The sequence below is a fragment of the Mytilus trossulus genome, chromosome 10 (assembly GCF_036588685.1).
Source record: "Mytilus trossulus isolate FHL-02 chromosome 10, PNRI_Mtr1.1.1.hap1, whole genome shotgun sequence".
NCBI lineage: Eukaryota > Metazoa > Mollusca > Bivalvia > Mytilida > Mytilidae > Mytilus > Mytilus trossulus.
In genome coordinates, this window is record NC_086382.1 from 49,832,774 (window position 1) to 49,855,798 (window position 23,025).

The 23,025-nt window shown below is 31.2% G+C and overlaps 1 protein-coding gene across 6 annotated transcripts in view; it reads left to right on the forward strand.

Moving 5' to 3' along the window:
* The window catches only part of LOC134687559 (SR-related and CTD-associated factor 4-like), a 37,261-nt gene extending 15,186 nt beyond the window's left edge, over positions 1–22,075 (forward strand). For 2 of the 6 annotated variants that reach the window (XM_063547944.1, XM_063547948.1), the window contains 11 exons: positions 776–926; positions 7,719–7,772; positions 12,143–12,363; positions 13,575–13,661; positions 14,495–14,586; positions 14,860–14,960; positions 15,494–15,601; positions 16,048–16,213; positions 16,493–16,639; positions 17,340–17,572; positions 18,070–22,075. In XM_063547944.1, coding sequence (XP_063404014.1) covers positions 776–926; positions 7,719–7,772; positions 12,143–12,363; positions 13,575–13,661; positions 14,495–14,586; positions 14,860–14,960; positions 15,494–15,601; positions 16,048–16,213; positions 16,493–16,639; positions 17,340–17,572; positions 18,070–20,139 — 3,430 coding nt within the window. In that variant the 3' untranslated portion in view covers positions 20,140–22,075. The remainder of the gene's footprint in view (positions 1–775; positions 927–7,718; positions 7,773–12,142; positions 12,364–13,574; positions 13,662–14,494; positions 14,587–14,859; positions 14,961–15,493; positions 15,602–16,047; positions 16,214–16,492; positions 16,640–17,339; positions 17,573–18,069) is intronic. The other 4 variants (XM_063547946.1, XM_063547949.1, XM_063547945.1 and 1 more) reach the window with 3 other exon arrangements.
* The last annotated feature ends 950 nt before the right edge of the window (positions 22,076–23,025 follow it).

A 23,025-nucleotide genomic window follows, 5' to 3' on the forward strand; every position in this document is an offset into this window, starting at 1 on the left:
TGGGTTTGTTTTTGATTTTTTTTTTGGCTCTCTGTGCATCATCTGTCTTTGTGTAGTATCCATTTAGTGGTGACCCTAGTTATGGACTGTCTATAATTTCTTCCAACTCTTCTTATGACAATTTCATTATGCCAAATTCTTAGTATTGGTTTTCTAATGTTTCAGAGAGTAGAAATGTCAAGTTGCCGACATGATTTATGCCAAATATCTGTTAATAGATTGTCATTTGTATGGAGAAAAGAATCAGCTTCAAACTGAATTAAAAACTTGTTTATATGCAAGGTAGAATGTAACATAACAAATATATACATGCCAATGTTACAAAGTGCCATAGGTGCCATACTTCCATGATATTAAAAACTTGTAAAAAGACTATTCTACTAAATGGATGCTCACAAAGTACATTTGATCACAGAACAATTGTTTATATTTATCAGAAATGACTGTTCCACGGTAAAATATACAATGCATCATAAAGAAACTAGCAAATTTGATAGTGATTTTTTAAACAACAAACATTTTTTTCCTTTCCGAAGAAGCACTGTCATTTAATTGTGCAAACAGTCATTTCTGGTAAAACTGATGATTTAAAAATATGCCATGATGCAAGTGTTAGTTCAGTCAAAACATTATAGTGCTGATAATATATTAAGGGAAATTGTCAAACATAGAAAGTGCTGACAATATGAGGGGTAGTATCACAACATATAAAGTGCTGACAATATGAGGGTGAAATATCTGGTGACAAGGTTCTACTCTGATTTAATTTTTATAGCCCACAGAATGTGTTGGACCAAAACCTAATGCATCAGATCCAACAGATGTCTCAAACCATACAGAAAAATGAACTGCTAAATAAGGAAATGAACATGCAGAAACTACTGCAACAACAGGCAGAGTTTGATCAGCAGATTGCTGCATCACAGGTAATACATTTGTTATGTAGATTATGTAATAAGGCAAATATTAAAAAACAAAGGTAGGGCAAAGGGTAATTTATTATAAGGGGGGATGGAAATGCAATGGATTCGTTTTATTTGTAATACTTTTCATCTTATGAAATCTAATTTAAATAAACAACTTTTAACTTATTTAAGAGTTTGTGTTTTTGATGTGTCCCTGTTATTTGGAAGGTAGAACTTGAGCTGGAATTTAGAAAAATAAATTATTTTTGTACGAAATTTCATACAATATATGCATCTTTTTTTAAGCTATTTTTGATACTTTTGAACAAGTCTAAAACTTCAAATAATATTATTGAATTTGCATCACTATTATTTCAAAAATAAGCTGTATTTAAAAGTTGACGGTCATTATACATGTTATAAGTGTTCAATACATTTTTGTATGTAGAATTTGAAATTAAAATCACTTCTTATCTTTTTAAGAGTAGAATGCCCATAATTTTAATGCATTACCATTAAAACTATCCCAAGTGAAGATATTTTTTGTTTGTTATGAAAACTAGTTTACAAATAACGATGAATCCAATGTAGACAAATCAGAAATAACTACTGTAAATTCAGAAATTATTGCAATGCTTTATTAATGAAAAAAATGAATTAAACATGATTTTTTGGATGATCTCAAAAATAAAATTCGATTTTAGTTCATATCAAAATGGCAATAATGTAGATGCACACAACAATTTCTGAATTTACAGTAGTTTGTTGTCAGTTATTACACTATATTTGAATTGTTGCTATCTTTTAGATTTACAATACCTTATCAAACAGCTTTTTATGGTTTCTTGATATTTATAATTTGTTCTTACTCTGTAAACAATGGTAAAGATGATATCTTTATTCTATTGTCACAACAGTAATAAGACTGAATGGATTGCATGTAAGAATTATTCACTTCACCTGATGAAGGAATTTCCAAATATCAGTAAATTTTAGATGATATCATTTATGCTCAATACTGTTAAAGGCTGTTTGATAACATTGAATTGGTATTGAGTACTGTGGATTCATTATAATTCTTTGAATACCAATTTTCAAGGATGTTCCTTTGATGAACATTGAATTTGAATTTTAAAAAAGTATAAAATATATATAAAGCTTAAAGGCAAACGTTTGCTAAATAAATTTGAATTTTAACAAAATGACAATTTATCTTTAAGTCTTTAAAATTGGTACCCACAAAAATAAATGATCCACAGTCAATATATACTTTTCATAACTGACATGACTGAGTCTTTTTGACATGTACTGCTATACTTTTTTAAATAACATGTGTGAAATTTAACTTTCAATAGACATGGAAGAGATTTAATTATTACACCTCTATTAAGATGTATACCATTCATACAGCTATTCATTATTTTTTCAACACATCTTAAGGAAACTGGCTTGTCATGTTTTGGATTTTTTGTCAGATTCTCGGAATCCTCTAGTTTTATCCATTAAAATGCCTTTAACAAATTTGCCCGGTGACCCCCATTTTTCTTTTTAAAATTCTTTAACAGGTATAAAGATAAGCCATCTGTAAAAGTCTTATAAAAATTTAATTACTTTTTAACAGTTTTCGATAACTTTAACTTGTCAATGATAAAGCTATGAAAAGTCAAGAGAGAATATTTTCCTGCCAAAATTTCAATGGCTCATATCTTGAAAACAAGGACGGTGACCTATATATTTTTTTTGCTTTTTGGATTCCTTTATTAATTCCTTATCAATATAAAATAGTGTTTTGAAAAGTTAATAACTTTGAACCTGAGAAGTGAGCTTCCTTAAATTTGAGAGAAGAAAATAAAAGATAAAAATTTTGCCGTTCAAGCACACTTCAAAATGGAAAAAAAAACAGTTCTATTTGGAAAAAAAAACTTGTACTAAAAGATAAAGAGAAAAGACTCAGTTATAAAGCAAATTGTTATAGATATAATTTTGACTTTCAAGTTTCTTTTACAGGTAATTTTTTTTTTAATTTTGTAGAAATATCAAACTGAAAATTTCTCAACAAATCTGTTAGGCCTGGGGGTTTTAATTTGCTGTTTTACAAACTTTTTTATTTGAAAGATTCTGGTCATTTGGTCAGATGAAATGCAAATACATTGCACCAAAATAACATTTTGCAACCCAAATAGTAGATCTGTCCTTCGTGAAAAAAAATTACATTTGATATTCCACTGTGTGTACACTGATTCAACTGAACCCATGCATCTTATGATCTGATCTTTCTAATTTTAATGCCAAATTAGAGTTGTTACTCCTTTTTTATAATCCACTGAATATAGAAATTGATAGTGCAAGTTGGGCATCCTTGTACTATAGCAAATTCTTGTTTTCAAAATATTTATATGGATTCCATCTGCATAACCTTTAATCACTCCCCTCTTTCAAAAGATATGATTAGTTGGGTTTGCTTAATGTTTTTTGGGGTGGTTTGATTTTGAGGAATTTTTAGTTGGCATGCATAATTCTGAAATGTAAAAAAAATATTTCATTTATTAATACATCATATGAAATAAAATTTTAATGATTCTAAACACAAGAACAAAAATTAAATGTTTATTTATGGGATAAAATTGTATCTTCAAAAAAATATTGTATGTCAGAAACAGAAGTCATGTTTGATTTGTTGATGTTATTGTTATTACATGATAAATATAAAAGGAACAGCTGTTTTATAATTGATTACTTTCTGAAGTCAATATGTAATTTTACTGTTGCATATTGAATTTTTCTGTTCATGAATTATCACAATGGGGAGAAAGTCATATTTGTGTTACTGTTAAATCACTTAATGTCATGAACAAATATTCAAATAGACTACAGTTATCCAATTTAGTTTTTTTCACTATACAAATTTAATGCTCTTTTTGAAAAATCCTTTGTAGTTATAAAACTCTGCATTTTCTTCTAAACTTGTTTTTTTCGTTATCTTTCCAGATTCCCTATTATATAGAGACTGCCTAATTTTAGATTGAAATTTGATACTGTGGATTCATTAATAATCCTTGGATACCAATTTCTTGGGTACAGGGGAACCACAAATTTAATTCAACGAATGCAAGTTTTCTAAAGGAATGACTGCATTCTTTGCCAAAAACACGAAATTAAATTTCCTCGATTCTCAAACCACGAAAATTTGTGTCCACTTAAAAAAATGAATTATGTTAAGAATATGAACAAAAAATAATTGTAAGCAACAGAGGATAGATAAAACATAGTGTGTAGCAACTTTTGAACTCTTCTGGGAAAGTGGGAAAAATCGGGTAGGGCTAGAAAACAAGTAAATCTATAAGCCATACTATTTATAAGGATTTAAGTATTTTTAAAAGTCATCAATACATATATTGATTAATAAAGTAACACAATTCTTGTGGAGGGGGATACAAATTGCACACTCTAATACTGAATACATACAGAGAATGTATCAATATTATAATAATATCTTATAAAAATCATGCACATTTTGCATGATATTAGAATAATGTGTTGCATTGAAATACCAACTTGCCTGAATTTTTATTATCAAGACATATTAGGCCAGGATTTTTTAATTTGTTGGTTTACGGATCCGTCCGTAAGATGCATGTTCTCGTATATAATAAAAAAAAATATCGTCCATTTGGTTAAAAAACGGGAATGCATGACAACAGATTATTTAACCTGATATTCTCGTTTTTCCAATGGACGAGTCTATTACGTTTTTGACACGTGTGTTGAAACTTATTTTCGTACGACGTTTTTACTTTTTTTTCCTTCCTGCTTATTATTTTTCACCAAGTTTTGATTAAAACCTAAGTCAAATAACTGACGTGAATCTGTTTTTCTTGTTTGTGAATTGACGATTTAATTTCGTCTTTGTCAGTGTACCCCCCCTTTTTTACGGGAAATTATTAGACAATGTCATGCGATGTTTACAGCTGAGCAATAATAATTATCAAACTAAAATTTAAGAACGATGAAAAAATAGTATGACAAACATATATTAGAAAGGTGAAATATATTTTTATTTTGCATATCAGTTTTCTGTCTTGAAAGATCTTTTTTTTCTTTTTTTTCCGACCGACCGACCCAACTTTTTCATGGAGAAAATCCGTAAACCAACAAATTAAAAAAACGTGGCCTTAAATACTCTTCTGCTTATTGCAGATTTAAATGCATTGGGTTGATGGGAGGCACTAAAATTAGTATAAATGGTTGTTGGTTGCATTTTCTTTAGGGCTGTTCCAAAATTCATTAGGTTGGGGGTGTGAGCCATTGAAATGAATAAAATGTTGGTTGCATATTCCTCAATATTTTGTAAAAATGATCAATAACGTCAAAGAAAATTTATGTATGGTTTAAAGTGTAAAAAAATGTCTCTCATACCCACCATGTGCTTGATTCTGGAACAGCCTTCGGAATATTGTAAGGATAAAAAAGTAAATTAAAAACAATCTCTTCTGAGAGGATCAGGTCTTAAAAAGGCTTTTAAACAACTTGGTTCTTCACAGCTCTTCTGTTAAAGCATGTAAAACATGACTTTGATCGACTTGCTGACTTTTTTTGCTTGGATGTTTGCATACAAAAGGTTGACAGAGTTTCATTCTGTTTTATATACTCTGGGATTAGATTTGACAATAAAAATTGACATGAAATTAAGTTAATGTCCAATCAAATTCCAGTATATAATAAACAGACTGAATCAGACTACCTACCTGATGTTAACAAACATAGCAAACAAGTTGATTAAAGGTTTGCTTTTCATGCTTTTATAGAAGAGCTGTAACATTATTTTGTTTAAAAGAACTGTGTACAATTCGTATACTGTGGATTTCAGTCAAACTTTTTCAGCTACTAGTTCGAAATCAAATATTCTGACTTCTGACATTTTTCTTACTGCTCCAAACAAAGTTTTGCAAAAACATACTAGTCCAAATGAAATTTTACTAGACTGGGCCATTGGACTAGTGGCTAACCTTGCAGACTGGAATTTATTATTATTCATGGAATACCAATTTTCTTGAGTTAAGTTTAACAATGAATTTATATGTTTAGCCAAGTACACATTTTCCAAACATTTCTACATGGACTTTGACAAAGACACTAAACTTGAAAAGTACTAGTTTTTTTTCACTATAAACAAAATTGTATCCACAAAAAATAAATGAAACTACAGTATAAGTTGGATGCTAACTTTTTATTTTAAGAATTCTTCTTCATTATTTATATAAACTTTGTGTTATTTTATTGCTGTTTGCATTTCAGGGTAACTAAAATTCTGTGGGCTATAATATGAACATTAAATCAGATAGAACAAATTTGAACAGACAACATGCATGTCATACGTCTGTCGAGGTTGTCGTCCTGAATATGCATGAAATATTTTCCACTGGACGTTAATCAACCAACAATCAATCTGTCGAGGTTGAAAATGTCATACCACATCATTTTTTCTTCAGTGTTCTCCTCAGAATTTTCAAATAGTGCCATGGAAATTAACATAGCACTGGTTTTCCAAAAAAATAATAGCACCACGATATCACTATCAGTAGAAAATTAATGTTCTGTTTACTGCCTTTCATTTGTTTATATGATACATGTATATTGTCAGCACTATTTATGTTTTGACTGAACTTAATAACTTATGTATTAAATATTTATTGATAAAAACCAAAAGGTATCTGTATGGTACAAATATTGTTTATTTAGAGTAACAGTAGCAGTCAGAATTATTATCTATTAGACCATAGCTGTTGCTGTTACATTTTGCCCTATATTTTATCATTTAAACTAATTGGAATTGCTTTTGAGAATACTTCCAATTTAGCATAGAGGATGTAAAGTTCACTAAAATGAAGACCTACATACATTTATAAAAATAATTCCTCAGTTGGTGTTCATTTGATTATATTAGGTCATTAAACTTGATTGATGTCAAAATTCTCATCAAATCTGAAATAACTTGGTCAGTCTAAATTAAATTGTCTGTAAGAAACAACATGTACTTTGCTAGTTAAAACAAAACTTTAAAAGAATGATTTGTAAATCCTAAAACATGTTGAATCATTTTGCCCATTGGACAAATGAAAGACCAGTATGAATAGTAACTATCATTTTTGGTCCCTCTTTAGTTGGCGTTCATACTTTTTTTTCTCATCTCTGAAACTACACGTTTTAGTATTCAGATATTCTTTACTACACACAATGCATATATTTGTTGTAGTGAATTTTTATTATTAAAGGAAAATTTTCAAATCTATTAGTCTGAAACTACAAATCTCACTCTAAAAAGCTATAAGAGAAGGCAAAAGACATGAACATTAGTAGCCATTTCTGATTCAATAACTTTATTTTGAAACTTTTCCTTTAAAACTTCAAATTAATCAAATACAAATGTACAAGTAAGAATAAAAAGTTATCTAAATTAATTTTATCCTGATCCGGTTTAAAACATAGCAAGCATCAAGAGGCAGTTGATTTTGATCAATGAACTTTCATATTCTGTCACTCTTAACTTTGTTTGAATCTTAGCTACAAGTCTCAACTGCATACTTGGTTTTTGAATAGTTCTTTTAATAATGTTATCCATTGTCAAAAAGCGCATGTCATACTCTTGGAATCTAGGTCAAAGTTGGTTGCTTAAACTTTATTTAAGCAATTTGTTACTTTTTACCCAGTATAAAATAAAATTAAGATTCAGTAATATGAATACAACTTTTGATTTATTATAAGAATAATTAATGTTAAATTTAAAGATAATAAGAGGAGTTTCTCCTTGTATAGGTTGATATGGACTATAGGAGCTCGGTCCAAGAGCCAAGTCATTTTGGTCATTTGGTGAGTACGCTGATATCTTTTGCTTTTTCAGCAAAAAATTATTTTTTTAATTTTTCATATTCCTCTCATAGTTTTCTATCCACTTTGTGTTAATGTGTTATATCTTGCTATTAGCTTTTCTTTTAATTGCTTTGCATGTAAATAATTGCAAGAGGCTAGGGATTTTGCATCATTTAAAAAGAATCAAAGGTTATGACAGCTTCAACATGGATAACTTATTAAAGTCTGCAGCTACATGTATAGCATAACTGCTTATGAAAAACTTACTTTATATACTGTGAATTCACTTATATATGATCGATAACCAACTTTAATGATCTGAAGAAAGATTTTGTTTTCCTGGATATTTGTTTTAGTATTTTTGCCAAGGCCTGCATGCAAGATAATAGAAATATTTCTCCTTCAATGAAAATTTGATTTCAGTGTTTACCTATACCAATAAAATCCCCTAAAAATGGTCGCAAGAATAAAAATAACAGGCTATTATTTAAACTTGGAATTATTTTTAATTATGGAATTTGCATAATTTCTTGTGTTTAAATTTTTTAATAAATTCCATGTTTTTTTGGTGTTGTGATGTTTTGAGCAGTTTATAACACTTTCCATACAATGTATTATGGTTAGATAGTGTTGTGCGCGGCACAGTACATTCTATTGAAAATATACTATTTACTTTGTTATAGAAAGTGTTGTGCACAGCACAGAACATTTGAGTACAGAATATAACAAGTAATCAAGCAAATTCCATAATTAAAAAAAAATCCAAGTTCAAGTAATAGCCTGTTAAATATGGAATCCACAGTATATATCAAAGTGATATCGCTTCTAATTTAAATCATCAAGGTTATTTCTACATATGATAATCTTTACTGTGAACTTCATATGAAGCACAAATTTCAGGACTTTGATTTTTACCATTATCTAAGTACTTGGTAGCTTGTGCTAAATTAATACTTTCTTAGAAAGAAAAGTATATAACCTTTTTATTTTACAACTTTCTAAGAAATAACAATAAAAAAAGTTAGTTAAAGCATAGAAGTTTTCTATGCTTATATTTTGGTTTGCTCATCAAATGATGGGACACAGAAAAATGTGAAACCATGCTGGCCAATGCCTTATAAATTTGATGCATCCTAAGATTTTACCTTTATCAGGGTCACTTAAGGCCAACCATTTGAAAACTAAAAATGTGTATCAACTAATCAGTTCAAGAGCTATAATAAAGGACCTTAAAAAAATAGCCAAATTTGGAAAAACTAAAAAGTAAAGTTGCTGAATACCTAAGATAGCTCTATGAAATGCATGTTTTCAGTCAATGCTTTTTCAATGCATTCTATAAAAAAAAAAATCTAAAATAGGTAAAAAAAAAAAAGAAAGCTGAAAATACTGTTTCCAACTACTTTTCACAGAAATGAGTCTGTTGTTCAAATGTTCCTCAAACCAACTTTTCTGAAAACAAAAATCATGAAAATTTTCATGTTTTATATCTAAATCTGCTTGTTTTTTACTTGATTTAGTGCATTTAGTTTAATAATAGCTCTGTATACTCTGGCATTCCCTACACATATAGATGCATACACAAATGCCATCTTGAATTAACATGTGATGGTAGCATTGGAAGCAGACTGTTTGGTTAATTTGTGCCAGAATGAACCTTTACAAAAACTTCACTGACACATCATTGTTTAACCAAATACAATGTATTAATTTCCATTTATATGGATAAAAAATTCAAATAAAATTCAGTGAATGTTATTTATTGACATTGTAATATGACTAATTTGAAGCACAAATTTCAGGACTTAGAATTTTACTATATCTTAGTACTTGGTAGCTTGTGCTAAATTAATACTTCTTTAGGACAAATAGTTTATAACATTGTTATTTACAACTTCTTAAAAAGTAACAGATGTGAGACAGATAATTATAACCTTAACAATCTAAGCTTTTTGTGCTAATTGTTCATTGTCAATGTAAATGTTAGTTTGCTCCTATAATATTAAGATAGTTAAGATATTGCTGTCATTTCACTGTATATTTAAAACCTCAAATGCATCTCTTTCAACATTATTGGGGCCTTAGTGGTCAAGTGGTCTACATAGTTCTACTGTAATCACAAGCCTGTCAACACTACTCATGCAGTTGCACTTAACTCAATTCTTTATTGACTCGGATTGTCAGTATTCCTATAGAGGGTCAGTGTTTTTTTCCAGGCACTCCTGCTCCCTCAACCAAATAAAAATGGCCATCATGAAATAGCCAAAAAGTGGTTCGTTAAAATTGAAAATCAAATCTTTTAAAAATGATTCAAGCATAGCATTTAATACATGCATTGTACCACCAGCCTGTCAACACTTAGGGTTGGAGTTCTTTTTCCAAACCTGGCAGGTGTGCTAGACAAGAAACTTAATTGACTAGAATTGTCAGGTTTCCTATTGAAGGTCAATGGTTCTTCTAGGCACACTGGCTTTTTCCACAAATGAAAACTGACCATCACAAAATAAGAAAATATTGTTAAAAGTGGTGTTAAACACCAATCAATTAATTCAGTCAGGGGTACTACTTATACAAGTGTATTTTATTTACTTGAAGAAGTAAAAAAAAATATACACATATAAGTAAATTTGTAGGATACTTATACAAGTGAATTTTATTTACTTGTATAGGTAAAAAAAAAAATGGCTTAGTTATGTCCCTTAGGCATTCAGAATATTTTACTTGTATAAGTAAAAAAATCATCCTTTCTTCTTTTCTTGAATTCTTTTAAAGATTTCTTTGCTCTAATAGAATTTTAAATTGTGTTCCCTAGGGATTACAGATGTCTTTAATAATCATTCAAGTGTAATTTCATGGACAATGAAAGTCCCATTTGTTTGTTATCTTCTTAACACTGCTCATTTACAAGCCCCAAAGGAGCAATTTTTGAAGGCCTTGCGCAAATATACAAGATCTTTGCTCAATCAGTTTCTTTGATGAATTAATGAGATGAAACATTGAACTTTAATGAAAAAATTTGAGCAAACCTGGGAAAAAATTTTAAAGGCATGATTTTATATCTCAAAACTTGAGGATTTTTGTTGGATTGTAAGAAAAATTTACTTATACAAGTAAATTTTTCAGAAAATTAAGGGGAGATTATTCAAACACTATTTATTTACTTATCTGTGTATATTTTTTTTCACTTCTTTAAGTAAATAAAATACACTTGTACAAGTAGTACCCCTGACTGTAATTCATCAATCCATATATGCAATTTTAAAATATGCATGGAGCATTGTTCAAAAGTTACTTGTTTGAAGATATGTTGTTGGAAAAAAAAGGTTATTGACATGCCTTAAAAAAGTAGCTTGAAAATTTGAAATAATTGTTTCAAATCATGATAGAGATAAGGGGAGTTTGGTTACAAATTTCCAGTTCTCGGTCACATTAGCTTGATTTTGGTGGTAATAGGTCAATTTTATTTAAGATCTGTTTTTTTAATAAACCCAAATCCTTGCCCAATACATTATTGTCTTGCAAGATATTAATTCAACCTCATTTAGATTAAAAGCATGGAATATTTCTTTGTATGTTATTCACTGTAGGGTAACATTCATTTGAAGCACAAATTTCAGGACTTAGATTTTTACCATAACCTAGGTACTTGGTAGCTTGTGCTAAATTAATACTTTCTTAGGAAGAATTGTATATAACTTAGTTATATATATTGCAACTTTTTAAGAAATAACAATTAAACTATTGAAACATTCAAGAAGCCTTTTGTGCTAAATTGAAGTTATACACTTGGTCTAAATATCACAATATTATTTTACTATTTTCTAACCTAACAGTCTATTGTGGAGTAATTGTCAGATTAATTGATATAATAAAATCTATGAACTGAATTTCTCTGTTTACTATTCAACGAAGTATGACATTCATTTGAAGCACAAATTTCAGGACTTAGATTTTTACCATAACCTAGGTACTTGGTAGCTTGTGCCACATTAATACTTTCTTTAATAGGAAGAGTAGTAAATAACATATTTATTTTACAATTTCTTAAAAAATAACAATACAAGGCCACACAATAAATTAAAATATAACAGAAGTACAGAAAGAAATTTGAAATGGGATGCCTAACAATATAATTCTTTAATTCTAAAAGTGATACTGCTAGGTATTAACAGTTGTCTTTAAATAAATAATAAATGACACTGATGAAAACAATACACATAAATTTCTTTCTGTGAAATATTTCAGTACAGTACAAGAGGATTATGCCATAATAAATCTGAGGGGAGAGTATGCAAATCAAATTGATCTCTAAATTTATACTGTTGCCACTCAAAATTATTTAGAAAAAATATCAAAATGTTTTTATTTTACAGCCCCCTCAACCACCACCTCCAATGATGGGGATGCCACCAGAGCCAGGACAGCCATTTCATTTGATGCACGAACATCAACCACCACCTGCTGTACAGGGATACCAGGAAATGGACGAGGTGTCTCAGGATACTGACGACAGGTCACGTGATACGAGTCGGGACAGAGACAGAAAACACAGTAGTCGCAGATCTAAACAATCCAGAGATAGATCAAGGTCAAGGTAGACTTATTCATATGGGCTGGGCTAGAAAATGTTAAGCAATGACAATAAAACCAGTCTATCCTTAACGATAAAAATAAGTTCCTAAATATTCAGGTGGAAATATAGATGGGTCAGATGAGATGAGAGCATCTTACTGATTGTAGACATACATTTGTATCTGTAGAAAAATTTTCAATCTAATTCTTCATACATGTGAATTTGAACAAGTCTAAAATGGCTTTGAAGAAAGGTCAACAAATTTCGTTATTCTCAAGCTGGGCCAGAAGTTCTACTTTCATTCAAAAAAAATTGCCACTAACTTTATCTGGCAGATTTGTTACCACTATATTTTTATGAATTTCACGACCTTATTGTAATGTAACATGTATTTGAAGCACAAATTTCAGGACTTAGATTTTACCATTATCTAAGTACTTGGTAGCTTGTGCTAAATTAATACTTTCATAGGAAGAATAGTATATAATAACATAGTTTTATTACAACATCTTCCTGAGAAATAACAAGAATTTATTTAAGCATTACAAAAGTCTTGTAAGACATATTGCATAAGTTTACCTAAGGGGTATAATTCTTGATATAAAAGATTTGAGTATAGATTTAAGAATTATGGCATTATATATCATGTATATATATCTGAGGAGTGTCGAAAGCTTCATTTGATTGGTAATGCTTTACCCCACATTTGGGCAAACAGTTATATTCCGACAAAGAATTCTTGAGAGAGTATTCAAATAAATGGGAATAGAAGCTTTAGGAAATTGGCTGTAAATGGAATGCTAAGTTTTTAGTTCCTTTCTAATAGTGAACATGAAATGAACATGTGATGAATAAGAAAAATGGGAATAGAAATTTGTTTCCATTTTAAAGCATTACTATAAGACCAGCAAACAAGCACATAAGAAGAGTTATTTATGAATTGGTACACCAACAGTTAATTCTATTTCAGAGGACTTTCATGACAAGGTGCTTTCTGTCAGTATAGGAATAGAATTTACAATACTTGGATTGGTATCCCTATATACACAGTATATTTCTAGCTTAAACCATGAGCAGATATATGGTTTTTACATAAAATTTATCTAAGTTTAAAAAATTATATCGATAACGTCTTAATTATTTGATAAGTATATTCATGATATTGTATACTTGTAGTTGTGACGCATTTGTTAAGAAAGATATATTTTACTTATTTATTTTTTGTTTTACAGAACCCCCAAAAGGAGGCGTCGCTCAAGGTCAAGATCTAGAGATCGTCGCAGGAGATCAAGATCTAGAGACAGACATAGGAGATCAAGGTAGTTATTTAAAATTGCTTTACAACCTCATCTGGACTGTAAAATATTTCTATGTATGTTATTCAATGTAGGGTAACCTTTATTTGAAGCACAAATTTCAGGACTTAGATTTTTACCATTATCCAAGTACTTGGTAGCTTGTGCTAAATTAATACTTTCTAAAGAAGAAAGGTATATAACATATTTATTATACAACTTCTTAAGAAATATAAAAATCTTAACAAAATCACTTTTCAGAAATAACATTCTGCTGAGTTCTTTTTAATAGTTTATTTGCATATTATATTAAAAGGTATATTTTCATGAATATATGTACATGTTAGCCTGACATATCTTCAATTGAAACATGAAACCATTAAAACAACATGAGTGAATGAAGGAGAAAAAAATATCACAAAAAAATACTTTAACCAGATAAACCTTAGCAAATATGACACCTGTGACGTGTTTCATCTACAGACCAACTTCATCAGGGCATATATCAGTGAGCCAAACACTGAAACAGAACTAGAAATTTAATTGGTGATTGAAAAGTTATTAAAGTCCTTTGTTCTTTTCTGTAATTTTCCCCAAAACATGTATTTATTTATTTATGTGTAACTAAATCATCACCATCTTTCACTAGTTAGTACATCTCTAAGAAATAACTCTGAAATGACATTTGGTTTGTGCCTCCAACCATTCTATTTTGCACCCTTGAAATACAACACTGGCATACCTGCACTTTCTTTAACTTTTAGGGGGCATCTGTTGATACAGCAAACTTTAAAAGTGTTCCTTGTTCTTTTAAAAAGACATTTGTACTTAATTAATGAGAGATATTGTATTTCCAGGTCTAGAGACAAAGATCGTGAAAAGCAAAGAGAAAAAGACAGAGAAAGGAGGAAGAAAGGACTGCCTCCAATTAAGGAACAACATATAAGTGGTAAGCTTTAATACAGCTTAAACTTCATAAAATCCAATATTGTCAAATATACATTATGTTACATGCTAAAAAATTTCTTTTTGACTATTGGATTTTTCAAAAATCTCAATGTTTTAAAATATGACAATGCACTATAAAACTGCATCGATAATGGAATTGAAATGTTCTTACATTATTTCATATTATAAAAAGAAGTTACTTATGAAAATTATATATTGACTTGTTAAACAGCAATATTGAATATTTTTTAAACAATAATTCTCTACATTTCAGTGTGTTCAACTACCTTGTTCATTGGTAAGGTACCAAAGACAACAGCTGAGGAAGAATTGAGGGAAGAAATAGAGAGATATGGAAAAGTGGAATCCATCAATGTAAGATAATACAAAAGTTCTAGGTTTGAAAAAAATTATATATGGTTTAGTTAAAATTAAAAGGAAAGGTCTATGTAACAATGACTCAGTACAAATGCTGATGTTGGTGTTCTTGATCTTGATTTAAAGCACAAATTTCAGGACTTAGATTTTTACCATGGTCTAGGTACTTGGTAGCTTGTGCTAAATTAATTTTTCCTTAGGAAGAACTGTATATAACAAATTTATTTTACAACTTCCTAAGAAATAACAACATGACAAATTCTTTTTTTACTTTAAAGAATTCATAATTAAATGATTAAAGACCATTACATTATTTGAGATTGACTGAATCGGCAAAATAATTTTTATTTAAATATATAAAGAAGATACATTGAATCGGTTTTAGATGTTTAAATAAAATGTAGATATCATGGTATTTTGTTGTTAAATTGATATTGCCAGCAATTTAATCTGCATCTTTAAAAGTGTTTCTTTATAATGATAATTTTATAGCTGAAGCCAACAAATGCATTTGTACCCATTTTTTTTAGATGATTCCTCCAAGAGGTTGTGCATTTGTTTGTATGACAAGAAGAAAGGATGCTTCTAAAGCATGTGACAGATTGAAAGGTTACAAGTTCATGGGCAGTGAATTGAGGGTAAGACTTTATTAACAATATAGTACAGTTTTGAAATACTAAAAATCATAATTGATTAGTTAGAAGGCTGAGTTCATGCTGTATTTCTGATCAAAAGATTGGTTCAGACAATATTTGAAGAAAGAGAAAAGTTGTTGATGAGGACATATAATGACAAACTAAACAAATTGTATTTAAACTGTTAATCTATAGAAACAGTCGAAAACCAGACTGATTTATTATACTGTAAATTCAGAAAATATTGTGACATTTTAGACTAAAATGCAATTTTAACTTTTACGATATTGAGAAAAACCCTGTTTAATTCATATAAAAAATGTCAATTTTTTTGCATTAATTTCTGTCTTAGCAATAATTTATTCATCAAATTAAGATTTATTATATTGTGTTTAAGCATTGTATCTATTTTTTGTAAGAAAAACTTGTCACGCATGACTTATTTTCAGGTTGCATGGGCCCCTGGTATTGGAGTAAAGGAATCAGAATTTAAAGACCGTTGGGATGTAGAACAGGGTGTGACCTATATACCCTGGACACAGATGCCAGAAGAACTGTCAAAATTCAAAGATGGTGGTATTATTGATGAGGACTCATTAACGGAAAACTTGAAAGGTAAAAGATTGACCACAAAATTTAATGTAGTTGTAAAGGAAGGATAGATTTCTATTTTATGGTGCAATAAATTATATTGTAAATGGGCATTACCCTAGCATGCCAAAAGGTTATAATTTGAGTATGAAAGGGTTTATCTGACCTAGATCTCATGTTCATTGTTCTCAGATTAATGTTACCTTTGTCAATGAAGGCATAAAATAGTTCTAATTGGAATATAAAAAAAAAGAAATATTCTTTTTGCATCCTATCATATGTTACTTTCATTTCTATAAATAGGTAAACAGATAGGTGGTGAAAAACCTGAGGTTACAGAAGAACCTAAGCCAGTCCCAGGACAGATCCCTAATTTACAAGGAGGTCCTCCACCAATGCCAGGACAACCCATGACTGCACCAGGACATTTCCCTCCAGGGATGCCACCTGGTAAGTAATAAGTACGTCAGAAAACATCTTTTATAAGGATTAGAAACTGGAATGGTGAGGTTTTCTGTTACCTACACAGATTTGTACCAATTACAGAAAAAAATATGTTTTCAGACAACGACTTCATATTACTTTTATCAGCTATAAAATGCTACATCAAAAACCTTAGCTCTGTCCTTGAATGAGCCCCTGATTGTGGAGGGAACTAATTGAATTGAATCTAATTTTGTACAGATATTTAAATATGCAATTTTTTTCCTCAACTGTTGAATAATTTTTTGAATGAATCAACATAATGTAAACTGACCCAAGATGATGACACTAAATTGAACTTTAATAAAACAGTAATTTGAATGTAACTCATTGCTCTCAATAGAAGCAGAATTCCAAGAGGCTGAATATACACACTATGCTGCACATAAATTGCTTGGCGTTATCTGTACTATCTTAAAAAATTACAAACTAAAAACTTAAATATTAACTGGACTAGGATCAGCAATTAATTACAACCAAATTTCATGAAACTGACCGAGGCTTCATCCAACATTTGTCAACATAAAAAGGACTTTAATATCAGCTGAAGTCTCACATACAGAAGATTTACATACAAGTGAATTTTAAATGATATGGTAATCCTTTTTCTGAAATTATGTAATTGTCAAAAATATTTCCCGCTCAAAATGACTGTTTGTGTTTACAGGTATGATGCCTCAAGGTGGTATGATGCCACCAATGGGGATGCCACATATGGTTGTACCAGGAAGTATGCCACCTGGTCATATGCCAGGACAACTTCCTCCCCATTTGGCAGGACAACTACCACCCGGTATGCAACAGCAAATGGGAGTTCCACCAGGGATGCCACCACCAATGACTGGTCAACCACCTCCAGGAATGATTGCACTTCCTGGCGGAGGTGTGGGGCTTAGACAGGTATGTAGAAACTACAAAAATACCTGATTTGAAAAAAGGAAGAACCCCTTAACTTTATTCATGAATATTTAAAATGTAAATTTTAAAAGGCTAAATCAAACTTTGTATTAATAGATAAAGGAAGATGTGGTATGAGTGTCAATGAGACAACTCTCCATCTAAAGCACAATTTATAAAAGTAAACCATTATAGTTCAAGGTAAAGTCTTCAACATGGAGCCTTAGTTCACACCAAACAGCAAGCTATAAAGGGCCTCAAATAAAACCATTCAAACGGGAAAACAAATGGTCTAATTTATATAAAAAAACGAGAAACACTTATGAAGCACATCAACAAACAACAATTACTGAGCATCACTCAGATTCTTGACTTAGAACAGGTGAAAACAATTGCAGCAGGTTTAAACCTTTTAATGGTACCTAACCTGCACCCTTATCTGAAACAATAGTTTTTATTTTAAAACACTAGCAATATTTGAATAAGTGAATCTTTTTTAGGTTGGTCCACCAGCTTCCAATGCTGCAGGTTTACAACTTGGACAGAACATTCACAATGTAATGGCTAGTTCAGCTCCTGCAACTATGGTATCTCAACAGCCAATCACAGTGTTCAGACCTGGCTTCCAACCACAACCAGGTTTTCCTCAGTTCCAGCAATTTCAGCAGTTTAGAATGCAGCCTCCAAACCTCAGCCAGAGACCTCCAATGCATATGCATCCTCCTGGAACACAGCCACCTCAGTTCATTAATACAATGCAACCAGGTCCAAGGGCACTATTAGGTCAAGGACCTGGTCCAAGGCCAATATTCAATCAGAAACCAGACATTGAAAATGAAAACTTTCCTGGCAACAAATGGCCTCAAAACAGGGGACCTCCTATTCTGATGGAACAACCAAGTCCAGGAGAAGGTTCTCCTGTTATGGATGAGAAACCCGAGAAGCCAAAGGATGATGAAAACACAGAAATGGAAATGGACCCAGAAGACAAAGAACAATTAATGCAATTTGATCTGCCAATGAGCTTTGGAAGTAATAAAATAAAAAGACAGGAACAAGGTGATTGGGTTCCCCCAGAAGAGAATGATTGGGGTGGAAGAGGTCGTGGTAGAGGTGGATTTGATAGAGGTCATGGAAACAGAGGTGGTCCAATGGGAGGACCAAGAGGTCCACGACCTTTAATGGATTTTGATAATATAATGGGTGGCCGAGGTGGAAGAGGAGGAGGTTTTGGAGGCCCAAGAAACTTTGGACCAAGAGGACCAAGATTTGACAACCGTTTCCAATATGATCGCAATTTTAGAGGCAGAGGTGGACCCCCAGGCTTTAGAGGTCGAGGTGGCAATAACTGGAGACAACCATTTGATGGCCCTCCAGGAATGGGAGACGAGGACCAAGGAAGAAACTCTGATGGTGAGGAACAGCCAAATGAACCTGGAGAAAAAGATGAGAATGCTCTTCCAACTGAATTTGGTAGTAGTAGACGACGAAGCCGTAGTAGTGATAGACATGAAAGCAGGGGAAGAGATAATTATGACAGGAGAAATCGTGATGAAGGACAAGGTGATAGGAAAGAAGATGAGGAAGAGAAGGAAGGTGAAAAAGATGAAAATACTCTGCCTTTAGCTTTTGGTAGTACCAAGCAAAGAGACAGAGGAAGTAGCAGTGGACGAGACAGAGGGAGAGGTGGCTATGAAGGAAGGGGAAGGGGGGATAGCTATGATAGAAGAAGTCGTGACAAAGATCAAGGTGATTGGGGAGGAGAAGGTGAAGAAGAAGAGGAGGGAGAACGAGATGAAAATGCACTTCCTTTAGCCTTTGGGAGTACCAGACAAAGAGGAAGAGGTGGTGGTGGTCGTGGACGAGGTAGAGGAAGGGACAGCTTTGGAGGACGTAACAGAGATGACAATTGGGGAGGTAATCAACAAGGTGATGAAAACCAAGATGGAGATGAAAATGCACTGCCCACTGAATTTGGAGGTCGTAAGAAATGGGATAGAGGAGGAGGAAGAGATAGTTATGGAGGTAGAGATCGTAGAGGTAGTGATAACGATCGGCGTGATAGAAGAGATGATCGCCATGGTGATGACCGTAGAGGAAGGGATCGTAGTGATAGAGGTGATAGAAGAGACAGAGATAAGGATCGGGATCGTGGGGACCGAGATCGTGACAGAGGTAGGGATAGAGATCACGACAGACGTGATCGGGATAGGGACAGAGATCAGAATGGAAGAAAGTCGCGATGGAGTGATGCTCCAGAAGCACCAAAAATACCTGAAAGTGACAATGTTCCTGAAGCAAATGCTCCCGAGGCAAATGCTCCAGAAGCAAATGCTCCTGAAGCAAATGCCTCTGAGCCAGTGGCTGAAGAGGCAAATGTACCAGTTGTAGAACCTCCTCCTGTTGTTGATTCTACAAGTGATGAACAAACTAATGGACAAATAGAATCGAGTGAATCTAGTAGTATACCTAACGGGAAGGAGGGGGAAAGTACTGAACCTGTAGAAAAAACTAGTGAACCAAAAACATCGGATCCAGAAAAAGTGCTAGAAGAAGGAGAAATTGAATGATGTTTATTTATTTTAGTCATGAGATGTGTTTCATTTTCTTACATTGTGACATTTCGTTCATTTTTCTACTGTTTTGCACCTCAAGTAATGTTTAGAATAGGATAGATGATTTTAAAAATCACATAGAAAAATTCATTTCATATGAATTGAAAATATTTTAAAAGATTTTTGAATAGTTTTAAAATATGTTTCCCCGTCTTGATAATTTTTTCTATAAATCATTCAGATGCATTAAAGAAATGGTTTAAATTCCTTAACAGAATTACTTCTACTGGCATTTCATTTTTTTCTCACTCAAGCATCACATTTTGTTGTTACTGTCAGATATTGTTATTGATGAATCGTGTAATCATTTTTGTGTTTAATTGTAAATTTGGATTTTTTTACTCTTGTTTATATCATGGATGGATGGTGAATTTTTATCAAACAAGTGTTCATAATTTGAGATCATGTTTGTAAACTTTGTGTGATAGATGTGTATTCTGAATTGCAGCATTCATAGAGAGCTTTGTAATGATGTATATTAGTTATACTGTAAGGACTGAAAATTGGCTTTATACAAGAACTTGGGTTGCTTGCTATTCAGTGTATTATTTAACAGCAAGTTTAACAAATTTTGCCATTTCATGATAAATATCTTCCCATGTCATATTGATTCAAGTAAGAATGTAAAATTTGTTTTACTGAAAGATTTTTTGTTAAAAAGGCTTTTGCATCTGAGGCCAATAAAGTTTGTAAGTAAGATTTAAAACAGGATTTGTTCAATTAATTGAATTTGTTCTATAAAATTGTATTATATTTTTTTCACATCCTGATTGATATAAGGGGAAAGAATAAGCTACATTTTGAAAACTTCTACTTATTCAAATGAATTGCAAAAATAGTTTCATTATCACCATGAAGTATTAAAATGAAAATATAGTCTATTAGAAATTAAAGGTACCAACAGATTCAGACAAATATCAATGAAAGTATTTTTTCAATAGTTTTTTTAGGAACTGATATCTTACAACCAGCATGTTTTGAACTTAAGAATTAATTCTAAAGATATTTTAGGTATTACATGATTCTTGAAAGCTATTTAAGATTGAGTTGGTGGCAAATATACCAAATTTTCAATAAAGTTCTGTAGTTTTTCCATAGGTTTTTATAACTATTCATAAGAATTATTTTTACCTATATATGTATAAGAATGTACATTGTTTGGAATGTAGAAAATGAGTATGGCATAGGATTTTACTTGGTATTCAATATATTTGATGATTTTTTGTACCAAATAATGAAAAAGGGTTGTGTTATCTTAAAATCTCAATTCCTGCTTTTAAAAATAAGTTTAAGACATACTTAACAATGACAATCATACCAACAAGATGATAGATAATGGAAAAGGGGTGATGTATTTCTTTTGACATTACTGAATACAACATGATGTATGTGATTACAAAATATTTATACAAATATGCTTATATGGCAAAATAACCATTGATTTTAACAGAGAGAGAGAGAGTGAAGTGTCTGTCTGTGAAAGTAAATGAATGTATGTGTGTGTGTATGTGTTTGAAAGATGTGACTGTCTGTGTGCATATTTAGACATTTTGATGAAAATAGCAGTGTTCCATATAGATATTTTTGTTAGTACCAGAGAAGCTGAACATTTTACTCAAATTGAAACAGTTGATTAGAGCATATATTTTTTTAAACAAAATTAAATTTCCTTTATCTTACTAGGATGTGAACATCATAATCAGGCTTTTCAATACAAAAAAAAAAATCTAAGTTAAATTATGCTTTTAATTCTGAGACATAGAAAATATTTATATGGAACACTGTATTAACATGATGGGGGGAGGGGATAAATGTTTTACTTTGACCTTTTTAGTCAAGGATATGTAGCTTGTTTTAACAAGCTACTGAAAATAAATGATAAAAGACTAAATACTAACTCTAATTTTTACACCCAAATAAGTGATTGGAAAGATATGACTGTAACTAAAATTAGGAAATAGAATTGTATAAGTATTACCAGTGTGAGGGAATAACAAAATTGTATTCTTTCTATGGTGTATGTATAGTCTTCAGGTTGGAAGGGGTGTCTTTAAAGAGTTTGTGAATCTATTTTTTCTTATATGGATTTCAGCAGTTAAATTTGTGCAGGAGAATAGGATTTCAAGGTTAGTTATGAAGGTCATAGTAGAAGTTCATCTCAGTTCTAGTATTGACTTAGGCACACTTATCTCCCTTGTTTAAGTGTATGGTTAAGCTCTGTTGTAGGTCATAATTAGTCTGATACGATTGTGACAATTGAAACAACGATTATACGTTTAAGATCAGATGTGCGTGATAACTGCTGAATGGTAGAAACAAATATCTTTTGTTAGCAAACAAGAGCAGAATTGAAAAGAATTCTTTTTCCATTTCATCATGAATATGCATAAAAAGAGATGGTTAAAGTAAAATGGCATAAAAAAATATGACTAAAAATTTCTTAGACCAACTGGCACGATAAAAGACTGATTATATGTGTGGGCCTAAAAAAACTCAATTATATCTGTTGCAACCATTTTTTTCATGCTTCAAGCTTTGATGCTCCTTGTTATATACAGCTGTTAGAATTCTGCTTCTTTGTCCTCTGTATTTGATGGATGAAAACATGTGGTTTGGTTGTACCAACTGAATTATGGTCAATTCTGACAGTTCCTCGTGTGAAATCATCCTTAGGGTGGTATCTCAATAAGCCTTTTCTATACAATAAATCGTTCAGAACATGCATGAAATATTTGCCACTGGATATTGAGCAACTAACAATCAATTTGTTCATATTATACAAAATTGCTCATCACCATAGCCCGTTGGAATTTGACACCATCAAGATGGACATTTAAGTGA